At 46.8% G+C, this 22,001-nt stretch overlaps 1 protein-coding gene across 3 annotated transcripts in view; it reads left to right on the top strand.

Annotated features, from left to right (window-relative positions):
• Positions 1-3,333: 3,333 nt before the first annotated feature.
• ELF5 (E74 like ETS transcription factor 5) overlaps positions 3,334-22,001 on the top strand; it is a 43,750-nt gene continuing 25,082 nt past the window's right edge. The window contains exon 1 of one of the 3 annotated variants that reach the window (XM_058688606.1): positions 3,334-3,780. In XM_058688606.1, coding sequence (XP_058544589.1) covers positions 3,725-3,780 — 56 coding nt within the window. In that variant the 5' untranslated portion in view covers positions 3,334-3,724. Of the gene's footprint in view, positions 3,781-15,004; positions 15,125-17,293; positions 17,454-22,001 lie in introns of those variants that run through there. The other 2 variants (XM_058688607.1, XM_058688608.1) reach the window with 2 other exon arrangements.

Below are 22,001 nucleotides of genomic sequence, written 5' to 3'. Positions count from 1 at the left end.
CAAGGTAATGCCAGGTAGCCTCGTGCCGAGGGCCAAACATGTGATGCATCAGCGTGTTGGGGGAGTTTAGAGGTCTCCAAGAATGTAGACTCCTGACTGCAGGGAGACACTGAAGGAAAAACAAGACTTAGAGAAGTGAAGGATAAAAGGTAGAAAAGCCCAAATTTAAAGGAGAGTGGGATCTCATGCTCAGAGGTGGACAGCACGTATATGAGGTCTTCAGGGAACCGAGAACAAACCAATTCACCTAACACTAAAGCCGTTCAGGTGACATTCAGTTCCACTGTCACTTCCTCCAAGAGGCCTTCCCTGACCAGCTAAAGAAGGGATACGTTTTCCTTCCTAGTCATCTAGACTGTGAGCTCTAGGAGGGGGATCTCATTTGCTTTGTTCACTTCTGTGTTCCCAGCCACTGAAACAGGGCCTGGCACATTGTAGGTGCTCAGGAAACATTTATTAGGGGCGTTTGGGTGGCTCAGCTGATCAAACGTCCAACTCTTTATTTTGGTTCAAGTCATGATCTCACAGTTCATGAGTTCAAATCCCACATTTGTCTCTGCGCTGACCATGTGGAACCTGCTTGGGATTCTCTCTCTCTCTCTCTCTCTCTCTCTCTCTCTCTCTCTCTTTCCACCCCTCCCTGCCCCCCTCTCTCTCAAAAAACAAACAAACAAAAAAAACCAGAATAAAACAAAAAAAAAAAAGCCCATTTATTAAATGAATGAATGGACCAAGGTTTCCTATAGGAGAACTTGGAGGAGTTCAGTATGAAAAATACGTGGGCTCAGCTGTGACTGCCTTTCAATATCAAATTAAGGATTTTGGCCTATTGAATATTCCAAGTTTCCTATGCAACTCCACTGGATGCAGTAAGTCAAAAACAGAAATTCCAGCAGTGCCTGGGTGGCTCAGTTCATAAAGCGTCATACTTCCACTCCATCGTGATCTCACGGTTTATGAGTTCAAGCCCCGCCTGGGGCTCTGTGCTGACAGCTTGGAGCCTGAGGCCTGCTTCAGATTCTGTGTCTCCCTCTCTCTCTGCCACTACCCCACTCACGCTCTGTCTCTCACTCTCAAAAGTAAAAATAAACATTTTTTAAAAATTTTAATAAAAAACCCAGAAATTCCAGGTTCATATGCATTTTTCGATCACTGAACTAAACAAAGTTCAGCAAGTTTCCTTCCTATAATTCTTCCTTTCACCTCTACCATATCATTGAGGGTATACAAGTGTTCCCAAATATGAATCCATAGCACCCTTGTTGTTTTTTTTTTTTAACACATCACACTGGATTTAGTGTTTCTTATATTTTTTAAGTAAGCTCTACACCCAGCATGGGGCTCGAACTCATCACCCAGAGATCAAGAGTCTCATGCTCTACCAACTGAGCCAGCCAGGTGCCAGGATTTGGTATTTCCTTGAAGACACTTTGAATGGAGCTTCAGTAGCTTTAAAGATGCATGTGGGAGGCTTATGCATATGCAGTGGAATTTTAGGAGAATTAGTTGCGTAGGATGGATGAGAAGAGGGGAGGGACTTGAAGCAGGCAGTTTGGGGATGAGAGCAGGAGTCATTCTCTCAATCACTATTCCACAAATACGCTGTGCCACATACTGGGCTAGACAATGGAGATAAAGCAATAAACAAGCCTGCTCCACATGGACAGGGCGACCATCTGTTCTGATTTGCCCAGGACAGTCCCAGTTTTTGTCCGTTGTCCCCACATAATTATTAAATGGTGCCTTATTTATCTTCACATTTGCCCTTTTTGGGATAATAAAAAAACTAAATGATCACCCAATTCGTGGGGCTTTTACATTCTGTAGAATAGACCGGGAGGCTACCCTACATGGCACCTTTGTGTAAATTAGACAAAGGGTCCCCTGCTGCGTGGACATAGCCCGCAGGTACACAGTGGACAAATAGATATCCCTCTGTGCAAATGAATACAGGCGCGTGTAGGGGACGATGCAGCCCCTTTGCAGGACACTCGGCTGAGAAAGCAGAGCTCAGGCTGGACCTCCACCTGTTCTCCCTTACTGGATGCACGAGTTTGCCATCTTGATGTGGACCCAGGAAGGATACAAGGACGCCAGACAATGCCTGGCCGAGTCCCTGAGGGCAAGAAGCAACCAGCAATTAGGTGATTTCCTGAGGATGATCGGTAAGTAAATCAATATGTAAGTAAATACATGTTAAGTAGATAAGGTACCATAAGGAAAACTAATGTGAATAAGGCAAGGAGAATCAGAGGGACGCCCTGCTTCATAACTCCATCAGGCACCGTTGGTGTTGTGGTCTCCGGGCAATGGCACCCCCTGGGGTTGAGCAACATGGCCAACCTGACAGGAGGTGCTATGGTTTAGAAAGGGTCAGGAAAAGCCTCTCTGTGGAGGTGGCAGGTCACCTGACACTGACTGTAAGACGGATACATGTGAAAGAAATATCATGTGGGTGGCAAGGGGGGGTGGGCAGGGGGTAGAATCCACATGACATGGTGGCTGGATTTATTCAGGGGCTCTGAGGAATGAATGTTGAAGAGGACTTCAGGCTTCTGTGTCTGAGGAAGTAGGTAGGGAAATGACAGTGCTACTCAGTTCTGCCCAATTTACTAAGCCTGCCATGAGGGGGTGGGGCAGGGAACACCCTGGGGAAAGGCACAGTCCCTTCTCTTGGGGAGGTGACCGTCTCCATTAGGATTTCCCAATGTGTGTCTGGTGGGACACTAGCTGGGGGGGGGGGGGGCGGTGGGCGCGGTGCTAATGGGTGTTACTAGAAAAAGGTGATCGAAGAAGTTTGGGAAACGCTGGGTTAAGAAAAATTAAACAGGTTTCTTTTCTGAAAGACCTCTCAGAGCTTTAATAGGCTGACATGCCCGTCCTAACTTAGCTGGCTGGGGACATTTTTCTTCACACAGTATTTCAGGAGACTAACATTTCCCTGGAAAGGGGAACCATGTTCTAGAGAAATGCCAAATGGGCCAGTATGTAAAGCAGGGTCAGATAAGAGCTATAGAGGAAGCAGACCTGGAGATAAGGGAACCTCTAAGAGAACAGAAGGCTGCAAAACTGGGGAGGCCCATAGCTGCCATGAGGCAGCCCTGCCTTTGGCTGTCCTCCCCCCCCTCCCCCCAACAGGCCTGGCTTCACCCAAGCTCCCCTGGTAACCTCTGAGTCAGCCCCCCTCAGGGCCAAGTTTAGCCTCTGACTGACTGGCTGAAGTGGTTGCCTGACTTCCCTGGGCCTCCACTTACCCTTCTATAAAATGGGGATAAAATATTGCCCTCCCTCTGCTGGGTGGCACGAGGCTCTAGTAATTACTATTTGGCAGGGTGCTGAAGTGCTGACAAACTCTGTCTGACACATTTCTCCTTGGCTCCTCTGGTCGCCACACCTCGCCTTCGCTGGAGACCACGGCCGTGGGCAGCCCCCTGCAGCCACGCTTCACAAGGCTCAGCAAGCGAACAGGCATCACTCCTCAGGTGCCTGTCTCTCTCTTTTGGTAGCTCCTGTCAAAACCCGCCTACCCTTCTGCTAACCCCTGGGTTTCGCGGAGGCGGGAAGTCTACCTGCGGCTGCCATTCCCGGGACCCTGCTGCACCTGGGAGGCTGCGTGGGGCTGGGACACCCAGAGGAGGCGGCTTCCGCCTGGAGGCAGCCATGCGGTGTCCCTCTCGCTGAGGAGGAGGGGCCCACCCAACCAGGGCCCTCTCTGGACAGGGTGATGACAACATCAGAGGACCTGAGCCTAGCCCAGCCTGGCGGAACAAGTGAGCTAAGGTGGGTGCTACGTGTCTGGGTGTGCAGGGAGAGGAAAGGGCCCCGGTGGGAGCGGGAAGGCCGGCGTCCAGCGGGCAGGACTCACCTTGCCCCAGTCCTTCCACCAGGGGAGACAGGGGAGCGACTCCTTTTCCAGGGAGGAAAAGTGAGTATCTGCTTTCAGGTGCCAAGGAAACTTCAAGGCTCCTATTCATACCTTCTAACCTCTGAGCCAGCCCCCATCACCACTCCTATGGGGTAGGACAAGCCTCCTTATGAAGCGCCACAGTCTTTTATAGCTAGGTTTTCCCTTCGGTCTCCCCCAGAAGGCTCATTTTTAGCCGATTTCATCCAGATACAGAATGCTGGGGAGTTGGCAAAGCAGCGTGTGACATCCTTGAGTCTAGGCTGGAGTCCTTTGGGACAGCCCTGCAGGTGACTAAAGTAATGGCTGGTCCCCAGCAGAAGGATGGGAAAGGAGCAGTGGTCAGGTGTCCCCGTGTGACTATAACACGCCAGTGTGCACCCCTGCAGAATGGGATCATAATGATGTTAAGCTCTTTCAGTTGGCTGCTACCGGAACTCGTTCCTGTGTACTGGGCATTTTCCTGTTCATTTTGATGCACACCTTGCTTATCTGTACCGACATACCTCCTACTCAGCCCAAAGCATCCCCTCGATAGTGGCTTTGGCTTTCATCCTTGGCTGAATTCGGCTACTGTAAAATTCGTAAGAGAGAGATGAGCCCCCTGCAGGTGTCACTGCATGTGTCCAGGCCCAGGGCATTGAATGCCAGGTTCAAATCCAGATCTCCTCTCTCCTGGAAATTGAGGGATGGGAAGGTCATCCCAGGGGAAACACAAGATTGGGGAATGACGTCAGGGGCCTGTCTAGCTCAGTTTCCAGCCCCCGCCCTCTTTAAAAGCCATCGCTGTCTTTAGCCCTAGCGTGTTACCAAGTGACTTGTCAATGTCAGAGGAGCTGTGCAAGGAATCTTTGGCATGTTGTTAACCTCATTCCAACATGTAATTAGCCTAAAAGGCCTCCTCGCTGCCTCCATTCAGCGTTACATCACAAAGAATCAGATACTTTACTATTTGCAGGACAGAGTGAAGACTTTAAAGAGTTAATTATGGTTCACCAGAGCCTGTCCCCAGGAGTCCAAGATCCAGGAATTAAACTGTTTATTTTCAAGTGTCAGGTCTTCCAGACAGCATTCAGGGCAACTTCCTCCATGGAGTCTGAGACTGACATTCCTTTGAAAGTAGACCCACCAGGGGTCTACACAGTGGTGAACTGGAGGCAGTAACTTGATTTGGGCCTTCCTCCTAGTCTTGGCCATGTGTTTTCAGAGATATCATCTGCACAGCGTCGGAAAGAAAAGAGAACCAAGGAGAGCTGAAATTCTACTTACCCTCCTAGTTCCATGGGGCGAATCCAGCTGAAGCCATTTCTAGCCTCTGAGCTGGAGAGACCAGCAGTGTGGCCAGAGTTCAAAGGGAGTTCAACCCTAATCTGGATGTTACAATCTGAGCCAATCTAACCGTGCAGGCTCTGAGGACATTATTATCAGCCAAGTGTAATTAAAGATAAAATAGTTTTATTAATCAGCTTCCTAAGGAGGCTGTGTTTATCTGATGGCTGTGTGTATAATGTGTGCATGGCGTGGGGTGGGGGGGAATCTGTGATGTGTGTGGTTGGTCTATGGGGAGGATGGGATATTAGGGGGCATGGTAGATATGGGCAGGGGGAGAGGGGCTGGGAGTGGTAACTAGGTTTATGTGGGCTCTGTGCATGAGGGAGAGACGGGAGTATATGTGGTAGCACTAATGGCGTGTGTGTGTGTGTGTGTGTGTGTGTGTGTGTTTGCTCAGGTTTACATAGCCGAACTTGAAATTGTGCCTGTTTCTCTACTTGCATTTGTCAGAACTCTGTCCCTGCAGAATACACTTTTCCCTGTTTGTACTTGGCTGCAGTCTAGAGAGTTCTCAACTGCAGATTCCACCTGCAGGTGCCCTCTTTAGCCACTAATTGTCAGCAATTTTCAGATCTCATCTCCAGGCCTATCTTGGCTTGCCTTTAATGTCCATCACCTTAAACCAGTTTGTCAGTTGCAAGCATTCCCGAAAGAGCAGCACTCCTCCTGAATATTGTTTGGCCTGAGCTGAAGTCAACTCCACCTACCTCTGGGCAGGAGAAATGAACTCCTTAGGGCCCAGACACTAAAGCTGTCCTGCACGAAGTCTCCATTCTGGTTTAAACTTGGTTAAACAGTGAGTGACCAGATGGGTGTCAGGTAACACTCCCAGGCCAGGATCCCTCCTCTGTGAGGGTGAGCAATTGCCCAGAGTAGAACAGGCACAGAGCCAGCCCGGCCATCTCCCCGCTTCCCCCCAGTCTACTTGCAGCATTAGATACCAGGACCGGGGCCATGTCTGCTGGCCTATTGCACAACTTGCCGCTTGCTGTGGCTGGAATGCTTGACCCCAATTGGTAATTTCCTCCTTCAGAAGGCCTCATGCAAAATCTGCCCTCTGTCTTAAGGCAGAGGTGCCACCTAGACCTTGCCCAAAGTGACAGCTGTAGCCTTAGCCTGGGGTGGATACAACCAGAAAGCTAAAAGGCCCCAGTGACTGTTTCCCTCCCAAAGGGGAGGTGGCATCCATTCTCCCCTGCAAGAAGGTGCTACATGCACAGGGCTCGCATAGAAAGAGGTAACGTGGGCCAGCTGGCAGCTCCATGACCATGTAGCAGATCTGTTGGCCACTCAGTACAGCGAGCTGTGGGGATTCCTGGAGCTTCTTTTGTTCGCAGAAGGTCGTATTGGAACCGAGGAAAACAAGTTTGGGTGAGGGAATAAATGTCTTCTAAAAGTATCGCTGTATTTCAGATAATTAAGGACTATTGCCAAATACAATGGCCTTCTCCTAACTCCCAAGGTTGATAAACTTTTGATGGATACCACATAAGGGACTGAAAATGAACGGACGGAAGGATGGATGGATGGAGGGATGGATGGATGGATGGATGGATGAATATCTACCATGTGCCAGATGCATACACCTATATTATTTCAATTAGTCTAGTGAGTAGATAATATTATTCTAATTTTACTGATAGGAGACTAAGGCTTGGATAAGTTTAGTAGTAGTAGCAGTAATAAAAATAAAAATAAAAATAATAATAATAATAATAATAATAATGGGGCACCTGGGCGGCTTAGTTGGTTAAGCAACTGACTCTTGACTTTGGTTCAGGTCATACCGTGCACTGGGCTCCGCACTGACAATGAAGAGTCTGCTTGGGATTCTCTCTCCCTCTCTCTCTCTCTCTCTGCCCCTCCCTGCCTCTCTCTCTCTCAAAATAAATAAACTTAAAAAACATAAAAAATTATAACTATAGTTTGTAGTAGTACAGCCATCATTTATTAAGTATTTAATATACACCAGGCACTGAGCTAAGTATTTCTTAGATTACATTATCTCATTTAATCCTCACCAAAATTCTAGGAAGTAACATTTATTTACTCAGGCTTTTGGATGAGGAAATTGTGGCTCAAGGAGACAAGTAAATGGCTACCAAGTGACAGCACTGAGAGTGGTACCCACATCCACCCACTCCTTCTAGTACTGGTTTTTCCTTAGCTACCTTCTCATCTGGCTTTTGCTCCCTGGTTATCTGTTGAATCACCTGACAATGTTCAGGCAAGTCCCATATCTCTCTGGTTCTTTGGAACCAAAGGGACAGCTGTTGACTCAAAATGAAACTAAATCCTGCCCACCAGGCTTCACACACCGACAAGGAGTTAAAACATCATGTCATGAAAAGAGATGCAGGCAAGAACGAAAGAAGACACTTGTCTACTCCCATAGCTCAGCGACCCCAGACGTGCGCCCTGGGGAATGACAAGTTCCCACTGGGAACCTCCCCGGGTTTGCAAGTTCAAGGCGTAGAGGAGTGAGTGTTGGTGTGAGCCTTTGGTGAGGCCGGTCAGCTTTCCAAATTTGAGGCCTCTCCCCTCAGATTTATAAGTACCAGGAACCCCTGGATTTCAGTTAGGATATGATGACAAACTTTGTGATAAAGGGAGAAATCAGGAAAAGTCAAAACTGTGATAGACTGAACTTCTGTAAAAAAAGCACAATGCCTACATTCTTATGCCATTCTGTGTTTACAACCAAGACTCTTTCTCCACATGAGCTCCTGAACAAAACCAAACTCAGGAAATTTCAGTGTAAGTTGGACCTTTGTCCTTTTTAATGGCAAATTAAACTGTGGGAAGTAGCAAGAGATTGCAAGGAAGCAGCTATTTGGAAACAGTATTAGTTCGCAATTGGTGGAAGAAGAAAACCCAGCAATAACCTCCCTAAGAAATAAGAGCGTGGTGAAAATCAAAGTTTTTGACCAGGGCTCGTTGCTGACCTGTGCAAATTTTCCCCTGAAGAGCAGACAAGATCCAAGGCCTCCTCAAATTCAACTGGCCGGGGACTCTCCCCATCCATAACCAGGATCCAAAACTCCAGGGCCAACCCTCCATGAGCAGTGTTGGGGGATCCCCTACTCATTCTCTCCTAGGACACATTTGCAGGTGTCCTCTTGTTTGAAAGAACCTCTCCTTCTGCTCATCCCAGACATCACAGAGCATAGTGGTCAGGCCATCCTAGGATTGAATCCTGGCTCTGCTACTTGTAGCTGTGTGACCTTGGGCAAATGACGGAAGCTCTTTGAGCCTCAGTTTCCCCTTCTGTAAAATGAGGATAATAACAGCCCCTACTCCTACAGTTGTTGTGCTTGGCACATAATAAGCAACCATTTTTAGCTGCTCATTCCAATTTTCATGGCCCAGCTCAAATGCCACAACCCACAGGAATTTTTTTTTTCTGACTGTTCCAGCCCTTACTGACCCCTCTCTCTCTCTCTCTCTGAAGACCTACAGCCCCTAACTCAAAGTTTGGCTTGGAATTATATACTCCCTCTAAGAGTTTCCTCATGAATTCTCTGTTGGAGACACAACTAGGTCTTATTTTTTTTTTAATATTCCTGACAATACTGGTCGTGTGTGTGCGCGCGCGTGTGTGTGTGTGTGTGTGTATTTAATAACTATACACCACATTCACATTTTAATATTTCTGAAATCAGGATAAGCTTTATAATCTATCTATCTGCACATTTAACATAATGCTTTCTCCCCACGATGATTATCTAAGTCAACAGTGTATATTATAATCAACAGCATCTTAGAAATAAGATTTGGTTGATTGATGAGGATAGGTCGGCATGGATCCAACCACAAAGTTCCCCTAGCAACCCTCCTCACCCTCCATCCTCTATCCTCACACCCTGTCCTGGTGAAAGACATGCCTTTGGATGACAACTGGCACAAGTGAGTTCAATCTGGAGGCGTGGAAGTCAGTCTGGTCACACACATTATCGGACTACATGTGTGATCATTCCCACTGATAGGCAAGGAAACTGAGGTTCAAATAGTTAAGTTTACCCAGGAAATCTGGTGTCAGCCTACCCGTAGGAAGAGTAAATCTTTAATGATGGAATGATTTTATTTTCTACTGAAAGCCTCACCTCCATTAGTGGGGTTCCTGGATTAACTAAGCTAATTAGCCATTGCTGGAGGGACCGGTCCATTTGACACCCAAGCTTTCAATGGTGGCATCAGAGCGCCATGCTGCCCCCCAACCAACAGCATGGACTGACCCTAGGAGTCAATGTCACCCATTCCTCAAATTGTCACCCCCAAAAACTCTTTCAGAAATCAAGCCCTCATGTCTATGTTGTAGGGGACTATGTTTGGTAGGAAAACAACGGAAGAAAATTCTGTCTTCAAGAACCCTCCCTTTGAGAAGAAAGACATTCCTTGGCTGGGCCTCCCAGATCTAGGTCTTAAAAAGCCATTATTGCTTTAGATTCATTCAGGCTGACCCAAAGCATGGCAACTTTGATTAGTTTGATTACTAGTGTCTTTACAGAAAAAAAAGTGAGACGAGAAATACAGTCATGCAGTTGTGATAGCTCTTTCATAAACATTATCATATTTAACCTTATAACGACAAAATCAGGATTCTTGTCTTCATTTTCATTATGCGTCTGCCAGTCATGGACTTTGCCTCTGTTTAACCTCCATTGTGCCTTCAATGCCGGAAATCACACAAAGACCCATTGCCTCTGTGAGGCTCATGGCCAAGGTGGGATTATCAGGGGAGCTACCTCACTGTTGCTGTCTACTGAATTGGGGCTCCTGGTCAGGAGAGCACGAAGAGCTAAAGGGTGAGTTGGATATAGGGGACTGGGGACAGATACCCCAAAAGGAAGTAAGGCAAATACACAATCAATCAACGAGAATTTCTTGAGCACTTCCTTGTGCTTAAGTGCATGCTGGGTGTTTTAGGGGCCAATAGGTTTACAACTCTTGTCCTTACTTTCAAGGATCCTGCCAGCAACCTGGGATACCTAAGAAAACTGGTATCTCTTCAACTTAGATTCTGCCTCTTCCAGAGGTAACAAACCATAGCATGATGGTGAAACTTGTAGACTCTGGAGCATCTGCCTAGGCTCAAATTCTGTTTTGTGTTCTACTGGCTGTGTGGTATTGGGCAAGTTACTTGAACACTCTATGCGTATTTCCTCATTAGAAAATTTTTGATAATAATAATGGTGCCTGTGTTGGAGGAATGATGTAAGAAATAAGTGATTTAATACATGTAGCATGCCTAGACAGTTCTTGGCACCTAGAAAAGGCCTGATAAATGGTAGCGATTATGATTATTCATTGCAGAAGGGCAACATTATCCTACTTGATATGGTAATGCTCAAAGGTCAGCAATCTCGATCAACATCTGCATTTCTCTCCAGAGACCATTTGGCGAGAACTTACTCTGCACCAGAAATCATAGTAAGTACTTCCAGATGAGGAAACTGAGGCCCTGCAAAGTTCGTGCCTCATCTAATGTCTTCCAGGTGGCAGGTGCCAGGAGTTTATGGTCATACACACTCACTGACAGAACACTTTTCATTCTTAAACGTTTGAGCCAACAGAGCATTAAAAAGTAGAATTTCTCCAAAAGACTCTTTTCTAAATATAGTACTGGGAGAATAGAGACAGGAATCCTGATCCAAGACTCATCCATTTCACCGTCAGCCTGCAAATCTCTCTTGCTAACGGCATCATCCATGAATTTACCTAAAGGTCGTTTCTTAGCTGCCATGCTTTCAGCTTACGCTGCCCGTTGGGGTGGGTGGTGAGAGTGGCAGATAGAGGGAGAGAAGATATGACTACAGAAACACTGGCCCAGGTTAAAGAGGGCAAGCTCAAGGAAGAGCACGGAATCTATTACATCTAGTAGAAAGAATTGGGTAGGAGCCTCCAGCCCTACGTCAAGTGGCTTGTCTTTGAATTTACTTCCATGGCACATGCATGTATTCAGTGCCTTCTCTGTCCCAAGAGCCATACTAAGTACCAGGAAGTCCATGAGGTACCAGAATTTCCACTCTACAGTGAGACACAGACTATGTCTGCAATGGCCATAAGACCCAGGGATCTTGAACCAACAGAGAGGCCAGGGTCCCCTCAGAAGGCAGTGCTGAGGCCAGAGCAAAAAGAGAGAGGCTTAGGCCGACCTGAGCTCCTCTGTCTACAGCACGGTTTTAACCCTGGGCAGGCCCGAGTTCAACCCAGGCTTGGCCACCTCCCAGCTGGATGACACCCAGCAAGCCTGGGACCTCTGTTTCTTCATCCTGAGAAGAAGGTAGTGATAGCTAATTCCCAGGGCTATTATGAAAAATAACCATGGTAAGACAGGTAAGCATTCTAGCACAATGCCTGACACGTGATAGATATTCTATGCATATGATTCTTTCCTCTCTGACCCCACACAACCACCCCAGGGACACCCAGAGGCTGATCACAGTAGTTAAGAGGACAGGTTATGAAGGCAGGCAGCCTGGACTAAAATACTCGTTCTCCCATTTATTAGCTGTGTGACCATGGGCAAGTTACTTAACCTCTCTGTGCCTCAGTTCCCTCATCTGTAAAATGGACATAATAAGTAACCCCCTCATCAAAGAGTTGTGAGAATTTTAACGGAATGAATGTATTAAAAGGTAAGCTGAGGCATATGTAAAATTTTCTTTTTTTTTTAATTTTTTTTTTAACGTTTATTTATTTTTGAGACAGAGAGAGACAGAGCATGAACAGGGGAGGGGCAGAAAGAGAGGGAGACACAGAATCTGAAACAGGCTCCAGGCTCTGAGCGGTCAGCACAGAGCCCGACACGGGGCTCGAACTCACGGACCGCAAGATCACGACCTGAACCGAAGTCGGACGCTTAACCGACGAAGCCACCCAGGCGCCCCAAAATTTTCAAGTGTCTATTTGAGCAAACATCAACTCCAGTCAGGCATCGCCAGACTGAAAGTAGTCAACCAACAAGAGCTAGGGGAAGGCCTTTTATAGAGCAGACGTGGAAGCAAAGTAAGGAAATTATTTGATAGGCTATAGCTTAAGCACTTGCCTCATTTGGGAAAGGCTACTTGGGCTGTTTGCGACTGATGGTTTTTAAAGCTCACTTTTTCAGATCCCAGTGCATTCACAATCGAGTCTAGCTTAGGTTTCGGTTTGCTGACACGGGCTACCAGCCATTAGAGCCACTGGAGTCTAGTGCCCTCCTTGTTTAATTGCTTTGAGAAATCTAACAGCACATAGATAATAAAGCGCACGCTTGCGTAGGGCTCCAGCCACTCCCCAGGTCGTAGTTCATTCAATTCACACAACCCTGTGAGCGACGCATTTGTCTTTCCCATTTTCCAGATGAGGGAACTGGGAGGTCCAGATGTTAAAGAAGCTTCCCAGGCTCACCCAGCCAGCAGGTGGCCAAGCAGGGACTCAAACACAAGAAGTCCCCTTCCATAATCTGGTCTAGGTCACTAGGTTGCTCTTATGAGCCTAATTAGTGTTACCTGTTGTTACTGGGTGTTGAGACATCAGGAGGATAGGCTGGAAATTCTAAAATGTTCCATACTGTCTTCTGCCGTCCTCTTCCCCATCCCCAACCCCCACCTCTTGTCTTCGACCGACATTCACAACACAGTTTTTATAAACTTAGGGTTTGATGTTATCTAAGATCTCCACTCTAATCAAATTTAGGGTCAATGTGATAGTTAGACTTAATTAGAGTCAAATTCCTCTTTTATTTTGGTTTTTATCTTAATCACCCCTTTTATCCACTGGTCCAGAAGCCTGTAATTTCACACATAGGCCCTCGGAGATGCCGTATTGTACACTCAGGACCATGAGACAAGCAGAGTTTGTTGTCACACGTATTCACTGCCAGAGAACTTTTCACTCTGAAACAGTTGAGCTGAGACAGCACAGGAAAAAGAAATGCAATTCCTCCAAAAGACAACAGCGGAACGCTACGCTTTCCGTGCAAAGCTCTCCACTGAGAAGAGTGCGTGTATGCAGGTCCAAACGTGAGAAGCGTTTCAGAAACCAACGACAAGGTGGGAAGCGCCCAACAGTGTGGGACCATCTCAGTTCCCTAGACGCCAAGGAGCAAGAGGCAAACCACAGAATGTTAGAGCTTGGAGGATTCTCAAAGAGCATCTAATCCAGTTCTTTGCAAACTCTTTTAAAGTGCAGATTCTTTTGTTCAAATGAAATCTTACCCTGGAGATTTATATAAAAGCTGAGGTGCCCTTACCGAATCAGGGAGGAGAGGTCTAGAGCCCTGACCCACTGGGCTCCCATCCCTCCATCCCCAGCAGCACTTCTGGGGGCTCCCTGGAACCCCTGGGGTTTCCCGGGAATTGTCTGAATGAATTTGAACATCGCTATTCCCATCAAAACTCCTCCTTTTACCATGGGAGGAAATGAAGCCCAGAGAAGCTGCCCGACTTGCCTGAGGTTACACAGCAAGTCGGTGGCCTTATCTTCCTTCAACAGTTTTTCCATGACATCCTGAGCCCTCCAATGAACGGCCTTTTGTTTCTCCACACTGTATGTGTGTGTGTATTTGTGTGTTTGTACCCGTGCCCAGAGTTCCCAAGAAAACCTAACGAACCAGTCTCTGCTTTCACTTCAAAGATTGGAGTCTGCAGTTTGGACACAGTGGCTTGGCTATGCAACAGAGCTAGAAGCACAGTGCAGAAAAGGCATAGCATTATAAATGTCATCCCATAGGCCACCGGCGACACTGTATTTCACAGCCTAAATTAGGTCGAGTTTCCGCTCCGGAGGGGAAGTACTACAAAGTGGGTAGTTCTCACTGCAACACCAGGGAGCTGGCAGGCGAGTCAGGCCCCCAGCCTGGTAGCAGCTGACACCTGACTGGGCCGTTAAACCTCTTTCTCCATCTACCCGATTGGGCCACTAAACCTCTGTCTATAAGGGGGGGAGGGGAAAGGGAGAAAGCCACCACATGGCTCACTGCATTTGGAGATGGTAGAAATTAAATAAGTTCATGTGTCTGATGGTTTTGAGAGAGAAGGTAGAAGGAGGTCCCCACATCGGTCTACAAGCTGTCTAATGCCTTCATCGTGTTGCAAGGCATAAGGTTGGAGGAAATGGTGGAGAGAAGGGGGGTTCTAACTGATGTGCTTTGTCAAGGAAAATAAGTCACAAGGGGCTTACTCAGTGCTTCCCCTGCATTGCCTCATGTGACCCCCAGCAGCCCAGTGGGTAGGTATTGTTGTTTGCATTAGAGCCACTTATTATCTAGCTAGTTAAGTTATTCAAGGTGACACAGCTAGAAAACGATGAACCTAGAATTTGAATCCCAAACCATCTAGCTGCAAAGCCTGTGTTCTTAACCACTGCCCCATCCTGCCCTTGCTCTTTGCCACATGGAGGGGGGGAGGGGGGCGCGTGGGGGTTAGGGAGAATGACGTGGTATAGGTAAGTGCAGGACTCCGCCAGCCCAGAAGGGAGGCGGCAGAGACAGATACCGGGGCTGAGTTTCAGAGTTTCCCCTCCAGCTTGCATGAACGAGAATTCCCAGCAAATGCACTGCAAAGCTCCCAGCGGCAAGAATTCTCAGCTTGTTTACTGAGTCCCCTGGAAAGGGGGGGAGGGAGGGTGGGGGCGGGTAGTGAGCTGGGCACAAAAACAGGATAAAGGTAAACTTTCTGCATGTGAGAACCATTCCCCCCCTCCAAGGAGCCGTGTCACACTGTATGTCACCGTCATCAAAGGGGCTGTGCGTAAACCTGAAAAACCAAACGGACCTGTCTGTAGGTGTTACTTATATCACAAGGCTACAGGTGCCTTTATTTCCACTGTATGCTGGTGCTGGGAGCGCCTGCCTTCTCTTGCCTTGAAAGCCTCCTCTTTGGACCTAGTCACCGCTGTCCTCACGTAAGCACCTTTTCTTTGCTCTTTTGGTAGAATTATAAGGGGTGTCAGGGCTTAGAGGCTCGGGCCGGGGCCTGGGACCATTCATCTTGTCTCCAGCTCCACATTGCCAGCCCCCCTTGCCAGTTCCATCAGTCACAATGCCTCCTGGGAAACGTTTGACTGGGATTTAAATGCTTGCCCGAGAGAGTCGGTTTTGCCTCCTCAGGCTGTGTAACCACCCCCTTCCTAGGCACCCCCACGTGCTCCGGATCGCTTGACCAAACCAAGGGCAACTGGTAGAGAATATGTACAGGCACTCAATTCTCTACCCTTTCCTAAAGCTGTCTTTAGGAAGGGAAGCTAGATTTCGCACTGAAAAATATTCGGCTTCAAGGAGAGCCTACCATCCCCCTTACTAAACTTCTTTTGCCACTGGCCTGCTCGTGGCTCCCCCTTGATACAGAGAAGAGAGCTCCCTTATTACGGTTTGGGCATTTTTCAGGAATGTGTCTGTACATGATAGCTTAAAAGAAACCCGTTTTGCCCTCTCCTCCCACCTCAGTATATAGACCGCTTCCAGAAAAGCAACGCTTAGGGTTTTTCCACTGTATTCTCAGACCTTTTCAAAGACTCTGCCCTGTGTGTGGGGTTCGTGTGCATTTGCCCCCTGCTGGCAGCCACTGGTAGCACATGCCCCCTTCTCCACCTGAAGCCGGGGGCCCTGCATTTGGACGAACTTATGAATTTTACAAACTGGAAAGGAGGTCCGAGGTCATAAAGTACAACCTCTTCATTTTACAGATGAGGAAACTGAGGCCTAGAAAAATAAAGGGATTTAGGGAGACAGCTTCGTGTTTTAGACTAAAGGCCCAGGGAGAGGGGTTGTTTGCTCCTGAGTGAAAGCTTAATTCTTTGTCCTCATGTTGTCTCTAAGAATGTTTTTCGTAACACAAGGTCTTCTAGGCAGGCACTTTCACAGCTACCTCTCGGTTGCCTTTTTTTCTCAGAAGTCACTATAATAGCAATCTTTTAGATATATTGGCGACAGATGATTTTCCCCCCTCTGGCGCAGGAATAAGTGTATTATGCCCAGACCCCTGCATATTTTATCTGATTTTATTCAATTCTCGGGACATAATGAGGATTGCGTGTTAAAATTCCATTGAAAAAAATTTTTTAATGTTTATTTATTTTTGAGAGAGAGAGCGCACGCGCATGAGTGGGGGAGGAGGAGGGAGAGGGGGAGACACAGAATCTAAAGCAGGCTTCAGGCTCTGAGCTGTCAGCACAGAGCCCAAGCGAGGGACTCAAACTCACGAATCCCGAGATCATGACCTGAGCCAAAGTCAGACGCTTAAGCCATTGAGCCACCCAGACAACCCTAAAATCCCATTTTAAAGGTAAGGCACTTTAAAGATGAGTTCAGAGAAGGGCATGGGTTTTTCTATAGTGCACCTTGTATGAGACAAAAATAAAGAATTTTGACAGGCTGGGTAGTAAGAAATGTGGCCTATGTTCCTCGTCCTTGTGGGTGGCAAAGAGAGAATTAACCCCCAGAGGATTCAATCCAAAGCCGATGAGCTTTGGATTGGAACCCACAGTAAACCGTGTGGCTTACCTTTTGCGGGTCTCTGCCACACCTTCGGGAAAACAACTAAGAACAAACTAGCAAGCTCCTTAAACAAGCTAGAGGAAAATGAGGAGTCACTTGTCAAGACAAGAGCAAGTCTGTTCTCGCAGTTGCTCTTTTTTCTCCTAAAACAACTAACTATTCAAGCACCCCAATTATTTAACAGCAAGTGTCAAAATAGTCCACTGAGTTTTCCTCCATGTGTTCCTTCTTAGAAAGGTCCAAAGCATGGGAAATTGACCATGCCTTGCCCCCAGAGCTCGGGACCTGGGGGACACTTAGGTGTCGCCGAGGCTTTGAAGGAGGAAAAACATCTTCGTCCCAATGAGACTGCCCAGGTGGTGGGATCAGGGAAGGCCCTTCTTGCCCCCCACCCCCCACCCTTTCTATGGTTTCCACCTTCATGGCCTTGTTCTGCCTGGTGATGTTTTGGTGCATAAACAGCCAATGTGTAGATGCTTAATTGGGTGGATTTTTGGTCACATGCCCAGAGTAAAGTTGATGATCTCTGCCAGGGTCAGGAAGGAATTTTCCTCCTCTGGTAAACTGGCCAAGCCTGGGTGGTTTGCTCCTTCCTCTCTCTCTGGAAGGCTGAGCAGAGGTGCCTGTTTGCTCAGGGCATGGGCACCACACCTGTGATTGCTGCCTCTGACTCCTGTGGGGGCAGGAAGCCCACAGGACTGTCCCTCTGACTGTGCGGACCGTCCCTGTGCATATTTGGTGAGTGAGCCGGCTCTCAGAAGGGTTAGAAAGCCAGTAGAGGCATCAAGGATCTGAGCTTCCCTGCTATCACTGTCTCATTCCAAAAGGTACCTGTGGCCAGCCTTTCTCGTGCATGGAAGGGAACCCACCTGATTCCCTCCCCTTGTGTGGACTGTGCTTGAGCCTTTCCTACTTACTAGGCAGCTACAAAGGTAGTCGTGGGGGAAACTGATTCCAAAAGCTGTGGGTGTGTTGACGGGCAGTGAGTGAGGGTCCAAAGTGCTTAAGGGGTCTGGCTAGCCCAGGCAAAGAATATCCAGAGCCCACTGCTAAAAGTAGCGGACATAGGAGGGAAGGGAGAATAGGAAACTGGGGGAACTTGGCAGAGCTGAAAGTTTAATCTCCATTTGTATTGGTTGGATTTTACTCCAACTTAGCGAGCTTGCTTGACCACGGTATCCAGTATCACCAACATGTATGGGTACGTGTGTGCGGGCACATGTCTGGATGTGAAGGTCCATTCAGGTGGGTGCCTGCAGAAAATCATGGGGCCAGGGCACATCTCAGAGCCCCTCTCATTGGTGGGTTCATTTAGTGAATGAAGAATGGAGACACAAGAGGCAAAATCATGGCCCCCAGTCCAGTGTTCTTTCCATGATGACAAACCAGCCAGCACCTCAAAAAACAAAACTCCTGTGGCTAGAACAGGAGGCCCAGGACCCTCCTTGGATCTCCCCTCTTGTCCTGTGGCTGACTCCAGGTCTAACCCAGGGCTTCTCAACCATGTTTTCATTGTCGTCCCCACTAAGGAGGCTTTATAGATAATGTTTTCATAGTCATTACTACTGCATTACCACCCCCCCCCCCATAGATACTGTTTATGTTTATGTGTATCATTTATGTACCGTGGCCCTTCAGAGGACCATGAGACATAATAATGTCTAAGATTTATTTTGACCCCCAAGAACCAATGTTTCCCCTCGGGGGTCAAGGTCACCCCCATTGGGAACACACGGTCAAACTTCAAGCCTGGGCCTACCTATTGCTGGAACTCAATGTACTGGTTGAGAAATGGGGCTTCAAATAGTGGTTCTTTTCCCCCCTACCCTCACCCTGTTCCACCTATGTGAAAGAAATCTTAAGAGCTAAAATGTTCAATTATTGCAAGGACTTTCGAGGGCCTAGGAAGCTAGGCCACTGGGTACCAACTAGTCATTATTCCTGAACTCTCACGCCTTAGCGTATGCTGACTAAGTGGCCAGAGTCTTTTGTGGAAAGACCAGGGTTAATGAATGATACCCCCTCCTACTGTAAGAGCAAAAAAATAGTAATTTTTTTTAAATTTGACACTTTCATAAAAAAAAAACATTTTTCCAAGAAGCAAGAAATAATTACAGAAAAAAAAAAATAGCCCGTGGTACACCTGAGAGCCCTTTAAGAAAACTTAATGGATATAATTTGTCATAGAAGGGATTACCAAAGGGAATCGGATCTGATGCTGCGTACAGCAGTAGAGAAATTGCAGGGCAAGTAAGTAGGTTGGTATTAAATGGAAAAGAAACCCTCAAAGGGGGTAAATATCCTACTGATGTAAAATATTTCTGATTTTTTATGATCAAATTCAATTTACCAAATGACTTTTGAGGTGTAAGTGAAGAAGTGCTCACTCCTGCTGTTGTGGTTTTTGATCTGGAAAATTTCTAATTGATGGGGAAGACCTGGAACAGTTTTCTATTTTCTTCCATATAAAGGACACCTCTCCTTTCTCCAAACCTCCCCGTGAAGGTCATGTCAAAGGTCCGCCATCTTCTTCCTCGGTTTTCTGAGACTTTACCTTCAGCCGTCACTTAGGGGAGCTTTTCTGAGGTGGCGTCCAGAATGCAGAAGGGGCTTTGGGCTCCAGCGGCCCTTAGCTCCCTCATAGCTCCCGCCCCCATCCCATTTCATCCTACCCCCAGCTCAGGATATAAAAGCAGCCAATCCGTGGGAAAATCAGAGTCCAAACTCAGGCAGCCTTGACCTCTGTTTGCTATGGCTCCCAGGGGGAGATCCATGAGCATGATAACCCACCAAGCAGATTAACCCTCTCTGGGCATCAGAAAAGAGGCTTCCCAGTGAGGTCTGGTGATTCTCTAATAATGGCCCATAAAGGGTGCCAGAGCGTGAGAATTTGTACTCGGCTATTTCTCTGTCCTCTGTTAATATCCAAATGTTCATGCACATTTGATGACGATAATGATGGTAGATCTTCAAGAACCCCCAAAGAATCGGCCTTTGATTCTGGAATCACACAATCCCTGCCCTTCTTAGTACTGAGGGCACTTACCTCAGTACTTACCATTTGATAGGTAAGTGTGTTAGGGGTGTGTCTATAGGCAGATGTGACTGTGAGTGTTTCTAGAAAAGAAAGCAGATGGGCCAAAATTCGGAAACCTTAAGCACTCTCTACAACACAATGTTGACACCCATTGACCTTGAGCAAGATACACAAAGTCCCTGGGCCTTAATTGTCTCCACTGTACAATGATGGGGTAAAAGGAAAGATTGGACTAATTCTGGACTTTTGAACATGTGGCATTCACACCACTTACGATACGAGAGCTAGATCTGATCAGAGGTAGGAAAACTTGTACTTAAAGGGCCAGGTAGTTAGTATTTTAGGATATACAGGCCAAAAGGCAAAATCAATTGTATTAGGTAGGTACTTATATAACCATTTACTATGTAACTCTTTACAACTGTAAAATCATTTTTAGCTGTGGACCGTTCAAAAATAGGTGGTGGCCTGGAATGGGCCTTGAAGTTGTAGTTCGCTAACCTCTGATTTAGGTGTTGCATGGGCCAACAGTTTTTATTTAAATGTCTTTGTTTTTATGCATGTTAAAAGGATACCGACTTTCCATTTATCATGGCGATACCAAGTTTTCCTTTTAAATAAGCTTATTTAAAAGGAAATAAACAAGCCTATAAGTAAACAAAAAAGGAGTTGATTTTTTTAGCGGATTAAGTAAATTATCGGGATGGTAGGCAAATGACTAAAGTTTGTGAAACACGGGGCTAGATGGTTAATAAGCTCCTGGCCATCTGAAAATTCTATACGCTCAATGTCCCAAGACCTGGCATCCAGTCTTTGTTCTGACGCTTACCTACCAGCTGTGTGATCTTGAGCTGCTGGGTCCCCTTTGCAAAGTGGGAACAGAAGCACCCTACCTCGTCAACATTATTGTGATAATCAGAAAAGAGAAGTCAGGCAAACAGATTTTTCTAACCCACCAAACATGAATTCTTGTTTTTTTCCCCTAAAATGTGGGAATATGGGAAGCAGCAAACTTGACAGATGAGACCAGCATGGGCAAGAATGCACACGAGTGAGGGCCCCCAGCCCATTCCCCCTTTCCAGCCTTGACCAGACGCCTTCTCCCAAATCTCCCTCCTCACCAGTGTGGGCAGGAAGTACAGCCCTGTGATTAGGACCATGACTTCTTAAATGGGCAAACCCAAATTCCACCACCTGCCAGACAGGTGGTTTGGGGTATGTTACCTGAAATCTTAGAGCATCCGTCTGCATCACTCACACAGAACCACTAGCAGAATCTGAATCTGTCTCAGAGTGTTTGTCCCGAGGAGACCCTGAATAATGAGTATAAAGGAGTAAAATGCTCAGCACAGAGCCCAACAGGTAGTAAGTGTATGTTCCGATTACCACAGGTCCTCACTCCCTTAACCAAAACCCTGAGGCTAGATGCGCTGCAGAGTTCAGAATCCTTCAGGTATTAGGAAGGTTTTCCAGTGTTATATATACTGCAGAATACAGAATATTCCTTCTAGGAATCATAGGAACCATGTGTGTTGTATGTATCATATGAATATTCATCAGATAGAATAAGTAAAACTATAACTATAGTTATATGTGTTTATATACGTATAATATGTCACTTATATACATATACATGTATACGTATATTTAGTAGACGTTTTCTATGCCTGTATACAGACGTATGGATATAATATATACATAGCCATACATAAAACTGTTTAACATTAATTTAGAACTGTTTGGCAGGGGGGGAGCTTTTCTGCTGGAAAATAAGTTTGCACCAAACACACACACGTACTTTCAATTTCAGAGCTTTTGGATTTCAGGATTGTAGGTAAGGGTTTGCGGGTATATTAACGTATAGCAATTATTGTCCAACTTTCAGAAGCAGATCGTTACACAGTATAAGCCAGAGTTCAGGGGTCAGATGTGAGCCGGTAGGAAAAGTAGAGAAAAAAGCAGTATTACATCACAAGAGTCTCTATCTTAAAACCTGAGCTTTGCCACTTACTGGCCATGTTACGTGGGCAACTGTTTTTCAACCCCTCTGCCTATGTTTTCTCATATACACACCGGGGATAGATGTACAAACCTCACGGGATGTGGCAAGGATTGAATAACGTCATTGTGGCAAGCACTTAGAGGGGTGCCTGGTTCCTAGGAGGCCACATGTTTGTTATTAAAAACCAAGCGTGGGGCCACCTGGGTGGCTCAGTCAGTTAAGCGTCCGACTTCAGCTCAGGTCATGA

This window comes from Neofelis nebulosa, chromosome 10 (assembly GCF_028018385.1).
Source record: "Neofelis nebulosa isolate mNeoNeb1 chromosome 10, mNeoNeb1.pri, whole genome shotgun sequence".
Taxonomy (NCBI): domain Eukaryota; kingdom Metazoa; phylum Chordata; class Mammalia; order Carnivora; family Felidae; genus Neofelis; species Neofelis nebulosa.
Note: the sequence above shows the minus strand (reverse complement) of the source record. Positions and strands in the feature narration are given on the sequence as shown.